Source organism: Montipora foliosa, chromosome 2 (genome assembly GCF_036669935.1).
Source record: "Montipora foliosa isolate CH-2021 chromosome 2, ASM3666993v2, whole genome shotgun sequence".
NCBI classification, from domain to species: Eukaryota; Metazoa; Cnidaria; class Anthozoa; order Scleractinia; family Acroporidae; genus Montipora; species Montipora foliosa.
Window position 1 is genome coordinate 63,043,289 of NC_090870.1, and position 9,642 is coordinate 63,052,930.

The following is a 9,642-nucleotide window of genomic DNA, read 5'->3' on the forward strand; positions in this document are numbered from 1 at the left end:
CCCACCCCCCCGGGCAAACCCCGGGCATTCGACCACTATCTTCTATGCTCGGGGAGTGGGGAATTTGAAACTTTGCCTGCGTGGGGTGGGGAAAATTGAACCGGAAGTGTCAAGTGTCAAATGATTTTGTTTCGGGCGCCGAAACGCGTTTGGATGAGACGTAAGAGTTTAAGGAAGAGATGTAGCACTTGTGAGCGATTGGCTTACAAAAAAGGTCTTCAAAAGGTATTATTACTCATCGTTTTAAAATGAAGGCCATCTATCTATCTATCTATCTAAGGTATGACAGACCCGGTGACAGACAAATCCAACGATAGGTAGGGCATTTGAACATCATTTTGGCCCGATTAGGGGGGGGGGGGGGGGAGAAATTGAACGAGTTTGCTGTCCACGGCAAAGCGCGTCACGAAATCTTTCCTTTAGTTACTTCGACCGGAACTGGGATCATCCTCGCTCCAATGCATGCCTTTGTTTATACTAGTTCAGGCTTTCGAGAAATTTCTCTTATCAAAGGTCGGCCCTTTTTCTCTCCGTTTAACGTCGTCCACTTGACTCATATTTTTGAGTACGAGTAAGGTACTGAAGGTACGTAATTTACGTATAAATGACAATAAAATTTTTAAATTTTGATATGAAATATGACATTGATCAGTTCCAGTTTCACTGTAGTTTCAAGTTCAACCTTACACTGCTTAGAGTTCCACAAGAGAGGCTATCTGTCCGCGTGGGAGGACGTACATCAGAAGCGTAGTTACAACCTTGGACAAAATAAAATGAAAAATTATTTTGATGAAATAATTGCGCTCAACATCATTGATTTTGGAGGGAAGGAGGGTACTACATTTTCATTACATTTTGTCCAAGATTGTGGGATTTTTCAAAGGGGGTGGGTGGGAAGAGGGGGTCACACTCTCCCACACACAGTGTACTTACTGGTTTGTCATTTCGACAACTTCGCAGTTTTTAGTGAAAGTAACAATTTTTCGCTTTATCTTCTATGGTCAAGGAACGCGTCAGCAATCAAGCGAGCTGAAAATATTTTTGTCATTTTGTGCCAAATAAAATCAACACAGAAAAGTTGTTGATCCTGGAGTTTTTAATAAAACAATTTTTCTACTCGGGTTTGCTGGATATATAGAGGATACTTCATGGCCGCATGGGAGATACGAAATTTCTCTTCGAGTGTTTCAAAATATTTAATTAAAATTAAGTGTGGCCGCTTAATAGAGGTCCGACTGTAAAATATTACATTGCCGCTTGGAGATCCGAAATTTCTATTCTACAGTCGGACCTCTATGAAGCGGCCACCTATTAAGCGGCCTCCCTCCATTAATGAAGCGGCCACTTTCCAAAGTCCCGGTGGTTTCTCGGGGTCTCCTCGCCACAATTATTGTAATATCCATCCTTTTATATATAAATCCTGTACAAAAATTTGGTTTTATCAACGGAGTTGATAATGTAAATTGACCACCGCAGAAATTCTAATAGCTGACGTTTCGAGCGTTAGCCCTTCGTCAGAGCGAATCCGCTCTGACGAAGGGCTCACGCTCGAAACGTCAGCTATTAGAATTTCTGCGGTGGCCAATTTACATTATCAACTCCGTTGATAAAACCAAATTTTTGTATACTACTTCCCCACCGACGCAGCACCACAGTTTCTTTAGAAACTACCCCTTCATTCATATATAAATCGTGGTTATTTATGACTTTACTCTTATTATTGATTGTCTTTGTAATATTATTGTATATCCAGGAGTGGGTGTGGGGTGGTACTTCCTCCCTTTAAAAGTCTTCTTGTGTTCCCTTCTTCCCGAAATTACTTCCAAACTTGTTCTTACCTTTTTGACGCCTATAATTGTTTTGACAATTATGTTCCCGTGTTCCCTAAGATATTTTGTCTTTGTTCCCCTGTTCCCCATTTCAAATTAGCCAAGCTCCCTTGTTCCCCAAAACCTCTGGGAGGGCCTCAAAACAGAAGGAACGACCTTATTTCCAAAAAAAATTCGAATGAAGGCCAGTCTAACACAACAGGTAACGATGTTAAAATCCACTTTGACGAATACAACGCTATTTCGTGGTCACGTGACGCCGAGAAAGTGCCTAGTCCGAACACCTGTTTGATTAAAGGCCAGATTTTACAATCCCAGACAGCTAAAGACGTTTGCTTCAATAATAACCCCCTGGAGGCTTTTGATAATATTGGTCTACCATAAAGGTGAACGCGCAGTGCCAAAGCAATAGCCCTTCTCGGAGTTATCAGCGGTTTGGCCACATAAACGAGGCTAATGGGTCATTTTGTATTGAATTGACCCTTAAGCCTCTTTTGCATGTAGTTTAAAGAAAAAAAGGAAATGTGCCTGCAGGCTCAACTCCAATAAGGTCTATTCATACGCTAATAAAAGTTTGCAGCGGCAAAACTGCTCGCTGTTGATAATCCACAACCATCGAAAACCTTTCTTGGCTGGGACCAATTTGTCACTGCACCACGCAAAACGGAGTATTGCAAAACAAACAACAATTTGTTACCTTGAACAGAAGAGATAAAGTGAACCAATCATTACAAAGCGGGCACACGCAACTGGCACTTAAACGGGAATGCACACTTTCTCGATTTTTACATGACGTCACGACGGCCATGCTTGTGTGTCAAAGCTAAGCTCCATTAATAGGCCTTTTGCAACTAACGATCACATGGTACAAAATCCGCCATGCTGGAGGGCAAGCTCATTATTATTCCCCCACTAGGACATTAAAACAAAGGCAAGTCAAGCCTGACTGGTTCAGGTCTCTTTGTTTTAATGTCCTAGAGGGGGAACAATAATGAGCTTGCCCTCCAGCATGGCGGATTTTGTACCATGTGATCGTTAGTTGCAAAGGGCCTATTCTCATACTCGGAACGTTTGCTTTTCCATGGCTTAGTGAATAATCATTCACGTTCACTATGTCAGCGAAAACATTTCAATTGTCACAATACCCTCATCTGTATCTAAAAAAGAAAAAAAAAGTCATCAATTCTTTTTACAATCCGTTTTGCTTCAAGTTATCTTGAAAACATACTGAAAAACTAGTTTTAAAACGTTTTCGGGCCCGAAACATCAGTGGGACATTCCAGAAACAGGCCCCCGGTACTAATTAGCGACGCAACCATAAGTACAAGCACCATAAGCAGGCACATTTTCTTGTTATTGTTAATCAGTGTCCTTTGTTTTGAAGCAAGGTTGATGATCAACAATAGGCCATTTTACAGTTGTTTGCTCTGCGACCTAGCCTATGAATGGCTGCGAGGCTGCCGGTGACCTTGCATTGATACAGTCCCGACTGCTTTTATCATGCAAATTGTGTTGTTGTAATTCTAATTAGTCCGTATTAACATTATAAAAGCGTGGAGGTTTGTATCAAAACAGGGTCACCGGCAGCCTCGCTTCCATTCGTAGGCCAGGTAACTTAGCTACAACTGTAAAATGGTCTATTAACCGAGTCTACGAACGTTGCTTTTTGCAAAGCCCGCTTTTCTTTTGGTCAGTACTAAGAACAAGGACTCTGGCGACAGCCAAAGCAGGAAGTCCATGAATCAAGAACTTCCGACTCGTCTACGCAGACTAAGAAATTAGAACCAGTAGTGGTTGCCAATGACTTTCGCTGCTACTGCGCATATATTGTCCCTGGCCAGAGTCTGTTTTTAAAAAAGAGTCTGTCTTCGTGGTGCTGCCCGAAAAAAATGCGGGATATGGAAACAAGACTTACCCTTGCAGAGCTACATACTCGTCTCCAGGAGCCTGCTTTTTCTTTCGGTCGGGTGGATGCTGACCAAAAAGAAAAGCAGACTCCGAGGACGAGAATGACGTCGCTTGTAACCAAGCTTTGATAAAAACACCAACTGCAACTTAGAATGCACAACAATCATCACTTCAGTTTCCACAGCACAAATTTTTTAGTCTTTATTTAATATCAAATTTAAAATAAATTAAATCAGAACTCAAATTGTTAAATCTTACTCGATTTCGGGATTGTGTTAATCTAATCGATAACATCTCCATTTTTTCTATTCACATGATCTTAGGTATTATGTCTTCTCGATATATCTGTGTTTTTTGTAAGTAGTTGTGGAAGTCACATTTCAAACCTTTCATAATTTAATCAATTACTTAATTAACATCAAAATAATCGCACAACTCCAGCATGTAAAGAGCATTAAAAGACGTCTACCCGTCGTCGGAAAAAAAAAGTTTCATACTAAGGTTAACTTGAACTTCATTTTAGTCAAAGGCCAGTTAATGGGGCCGTAAACTTGAACACGTTCGTTTCGTATTATGCCTACTGTATACCCACTCAACAGGGCAGGTAGGAGTGCATAGAATTTAATTACGACGTAACGCCTCTAAGCAGAGATAAAAAAAAAACTTGGGTTTGTGGCATTCATAGATGATCCAAGCCACACCTACTATTAGTTGATAAATAATATATGCAGTCTCCCAGGTCACCCTTAACCCAACGTTAAATTATTTCTTTCATTTATAACGGGATAGTAACAGAGGAAGACAAAAATAAAATGGGTGACAAAGTCCTTTACAAAATAACAGAAACAAGGCGAGAAAACAAGTCCAGTCGTTCCATTCCTCCTGGGAGGGCACGACTGTTATATCAAGGGACCTGCCCGAAAATTTGGTTTTTACGCCTTGTTCCGTTTTAGTCAAACAAATCAGACTTACTTTCAAGCAAACGACAGTTAACAACGACATCATTATACTCGTATACTATTCTTTGCCAACGGAAAGGCAATTTCAGCGCTACCATAACTATTTAAGTGTTTGCTTTCTCACAAATGACTTAATCACAAAGGTCTTTTAAAAAGATACGAAAATAAAAAAAACGTGCACTACCCGAAAAAAGGAATCACGATCTGGCATGATCTAAGCAACAATCACATCACAATCCAAATCAATCATTTTGCACATTCGTGTGATTACTAAGTCAGAAATTACCTTAGTTGGATACCATATGTCAATAAATTAGAGTCAGTTTAAGAGATGAATCTAGCTATGTATATATTACGTTTAAAAATATGCTGAACTATTATCACTCAAATAAGAGTTTAGTGTTTACCAATCCTTGTGATCTCTGAGGATAAAATTTCACGCAAGGAAGCTTGTTACATTTAAGCTACATTAACGTATGCTGAGTATTTATAAAAACACTTTCACGCCCTTGTCCACTTCAAAAGGTTATCTTCTTCACTGTCTTATCGCATCCTGAGAACGTCCTTGGACTGGACATAGCAAGAGCTCAACTCGGTGTCCGCAATTCAAGTGGGCCATCCATTTCGCTGTTACAAGGTTCTATACTTGTCTTCTGGAATGGGCCTTCAAGGTAAACACAAATATATCAATCACATAACATAAAGAAACATCCCCCGAAACCCATTTCCCTTTTATCTTGTCTTTACACAACCACATTTACAGTGCTAAGTATCTTTTCTCCATTGGAGATGATTAGTTTAAAAACCTGGGAGACACTACCGTGCTGGCATGCGAGACGTTCACTTCCGGTTGCCGCTTTTGAGCCATGGGCGGAAACCGGGAGTGAACATTTTGAATGCCAGGGAAATAGTCACTTCCACAGGGAGCGTTCGATTGACCCTATTCCGGAAAAAGAATATGTGGTGTGATGATTTAAAACGGAATTTCTAGCGTTTTGAAGCAACAACGATCATAAAGATATGTTTAAAATAGAATTTTAGCAGGTGTTTGGCAGTTTTAATGATGTGAACCTCCGTATTACAATTAAAACGGAAAATAGACCTTATTCACAAATGGCGGTCACATTTATGATTCTTTTGTCCACGTGCAAATTAGCCTACCAAGCCTCATTTTACAGCAAGAATTCTTTTCAATTCACTGTATGGTATCGAGGCTTGGTAGGCTAATTTGCACTTCGACAAAAGAATTATAAATTGGCCACCATTTATGAATAAGGTCTATAGCTCATCTGATTTTTATTTTGACAAACAGAAACCTTAAATTGAGGCAGATTTTGTTGCAACCTAGTGATAAGCATTTGCCTTTGTATTTAAGCCACCTTAAGCTTCATCCAGCCATTAATTAAGGTAACGTTACAACTGATGTTATATTTTATGTAATGATATCTATTTGTAGGGCAGCAGTTGGTTCCAGTACCGTGAGTTGTGTTAGTATTGGAAAGCAATATTTAGTAAGACTGTATTGTATTAAAGTAATGAAATTCAAGTATTTATTGTTTTGAAAAATATATATATATATAGCTCTAGTCACTTCCGGTTACCGGTCATAGCTCTAATTTAGCTCCCTATGGGTGATTACACGTCCGGCTTCAGAAACCTCGTCAATCCCAAAACTACTGAAAGATTAACCATTATTAACCACTCTTTCCAAGATAAACTTGATGAAACTTTAATTGTTCAAAGAACTTCAGAAAATCCTTCCTTAAGAAACGCAATATGGGCCAAAAAAATTCGAAACGCTTTCCTGGAAGCTACAAACCTGCTGTATCCACTGTGTATGTTGAGTGTTCCATCAGTTGTCAGGAACATGGCTAATTGATTGGCTTGGAGTTCATCTCCTAGTTATGCACATAAACAAAATAAACCAGTCAATGCACAAAGCAGAAGAAATTATGAGGAGATGAAGAAAATTATGAAAAATTTTCGCAGTGGTCAGAGCACTCGCCTCTCACCAACGTGGTCCGGGTTCAATTCCCGTTCCCGGGGTCATACGCGGGTTGAGTTTATTGTTGGGTTCTCTCCTTGCTCCGAGAGGTTTTTCTCCGGGTTCTCCAGTTTTCCATTACAGAGACTAACACAGACTAACACATACCGTGCATTTTACCTTTCGACACACCCATCCGAAAAATTGGTTTTTGCCCTGAGCGGGACTCGAACCCACGTCTCCCTGATTACTAGTCGGGCATGCTAAGCCACTACACCATCAAGGCCACCACGCTGGCAACGCAGCAGATTAATGGAGCGACTTAGCAGCGTGGGGATCCCTAGGGCCCAACTTTTCTTCACTTGAGTGTATATCCTCGCCTCTATAACCCCCAAAAACCAAAAAAAAAACAAAACAATTTTTCGGATGGGTGTGTCGAAAGGTAAAATGCACGGTATGTGTTAGTCTGTGTTAGTCTCTGTAATGTAGTCTATGCCTTTCATTGCCTCGAAATCTCTCACTTTCACTTTCATGTGTTCTAAGCCCTGTTTGGGGTTATAGAGGCGAGGATATACACTCAAGTGAAGAAAAGTTGGGCCCTAGGGATCCCCACGCTGCTAAGTCGCCCCATTAATCTGCTGCGTTGCCAGCGTGGTGGCCTTGATGGTGTAGTGGCTTAGCATGCCCGACTAGTAATCAGGGAGACGTGGGTTCGAGTCCCGCTCAGGGCAAAAACCAATTTTTCGGATGGGTGTGTCGAAAGGTAAAATGCACGATATGTGTTAGTCTGTGTTAGTCTCTGTAATGTAGTCTATGCCTTTCATTGCCTCGAAATCTCTCACTTTCACCTCCAGTTTTCCCTTTTCTAGAAAAACCAACACTGCCAAATTCCAATTCCATCGGGAATGCAAGGACACACGTTACATAAGGTGTTCCGTGGGTAAATATGAGTGCTCAATTTGTTTTAAAACTACTGCTACGAAACAAAATAAACACATCATACAGCCACAGGATTGATTTTTTTTTCTTTACGTTCTGTACTGGGAGTATCACGGAAAAAAAATTAAAAGAACGAAAAAAATCATATTCATCTAGCCTCCCCCTTCCCCGTACAGCATGAAGAGGACCTTTAGCCTGCAAACAGCGTCCTTCATGCGTGTGCACTAGAAGCCAGCTCGCAAGGCTCTATACCGTGATAATACGGTCTTAGACTTTCGTCAAGAAGTCTACGTCTGAAATGACGATTATCGACAATTCCTACTTTCCTGTAGATTGACTGTTATCATCAATTTAGAGTACTCTGTCCCAGGACTTGTGGCAGCAGATGAAAAGAAAAAATGTAAAAGTTGCATTCCTAGACAGGATTTGAACCCGGAGCACCCACTCTAAAGGAACTGTTTTTATCCACTTAACCACTTAAGATCAACTGGCTGACAATTGTACCGATTATTTACCCACACTAATTAGTATATATAAAATCACAGCTGAATAGAGGTCAAGTCTAGTGCTTGATTTTGAAATGGTTAGCTTTCTCTTGGGGTTTGGTAACCGACATTTCCTCCTGTTTAAACTTGTTTCTTAGCGGGTGATAATACACGTTTACAGCGGCATTCGGAACTCGACGAAAAAAAATTAACAATGTTCTAGCAGTTAGTGATGTGGTAGTCAAGTGGTTAAGCGAAAGGGTTATTAATGGCACATTCCCAGGTTCGAGTCCTGCGAGTTCAGGCATAAGGGTTCGGATTTTAAAAATATATATTCATTTCCCATAATTCCTATCAAGCGCAAGCGGCCTAAATTAACAATAATAGTGAATTTAGAGAAAATTAGGAATTGCCGATAATTGTCATTTCAGAAGTAGAGGATGGGTTGCTTTCATCTAGCCTGCGTAGCAAGCGCTGAAAGGGGTGAGAAAGAGGCAGGCTGACCTGGTGCTGGACTGGAAGAGGGCAGGGGCCGGTTGCTCAAAGCCTGGTTAGCGCTAACCGTTGGTTAAGAGGTATCAAAACCTTTCGGTTTCCATGGTATTTAACGCTGGTTAGCGCTAACCATGCTTAGAGCAACCCGGGCCTGGTGACAGTCGTCTTTTTCCCTTTTTCCGCCCTTGCTACGAAGGCTAACGTTCGTCGTGCTGTTCCACAGTCACTGCACGAAATTCTCGTGAACTCAAAAAAAAAAAAAAAAAAACAAAAAAGGCAATACAAAAGACAAATAAGACTGATTTTTTTAAAAAAACAATTTCACGAAAGGAAAATTTCTGTGATCGGCAGCAAAACTATCATAAAACAACGAAAAAAGTTCTAAGCCTACCTGAGGGATTTTCCTCTCCTGAAAGATTTTGTCTGGGGTAAAAGAAATGTGCCAATAATTAAACAAGGTACAGTATATATATTACTATCATAAACTCACCAGAATATCCCGTTTCTGATTGATTAATATCAAATGCAGAAACAGGTCAATAAATGTAAAGTGCAATACGGATGTTGCTATGGAAGCACAGCCAAGGAGTAATTTTGTGGAGTATAGGTAAAGCTAAAGTCTGCTTAGGAGCCAAGTTGTCCATTAGGCCAGAGCTTATCGCGGTTTCTGTTGCATGAAGCGACTACAATCTTGGACAAATTAAATGGAACATTGAGACCACCCCTCCCCCCAAAATCAGTGATGGGAAAATGGCGCGTTTTGGCCTTCACACACTTTCATCCTTGATTTGGGGGAGAGGGGGCATTTCTGTTCCACTTTATTCTGTCCAAGATTGTTGGAGTATTTCTACTTCCTCTTGGATGGGATGCTAGTCTTATGAACTTGTTCAAGCATTTCAAGATTATGGTCACTCGTGATTTCTAGATCACGAAATGCACTCGAGTTCATACGATTTCCTATACTTGTATCTCTGGACAATTTGTCAAGTTCTACAACAACGCTTCAAAACAATCAGATTGGCTTTAAGAGGAAAAATATTCGT

General features: G+C 40.5%; 1 protein-coding gene across 1 annotated transcript in view; it reads right to left on the reverse strand.

Annotated features, from left to right (window-relative positions):
- Positions 1-3,913: 3,913 nt before the first annotated feature.
- Positions 3,914-9,642, reverse strand: part of LOC137985124 (EEIG family member 2-like) — a 20,729-nt gene continuing 15,000 nt past the window's right edge. Inside the window, exons 10-12 of the mRNA XM_068832623.1 lie at positions 8,991-9,022; positions 6,516-6,594; positions 3,914-5,360 (exon numbers count right to left, since the gene is read on the reverse strand). Of these exons, the coding sequence (XP_068688724.1) occupies positions 5,327-5,360; positions 6,516-6,594; positions 8,991-9,022 (145 nt within the window). The 3' untranslated portion in view covers positions 3,914-5,326. The remainder of the gene's footprint in view (positions 5,361-6,515; positions 6,595-8,990; positions 9,023-9,642) is intronic.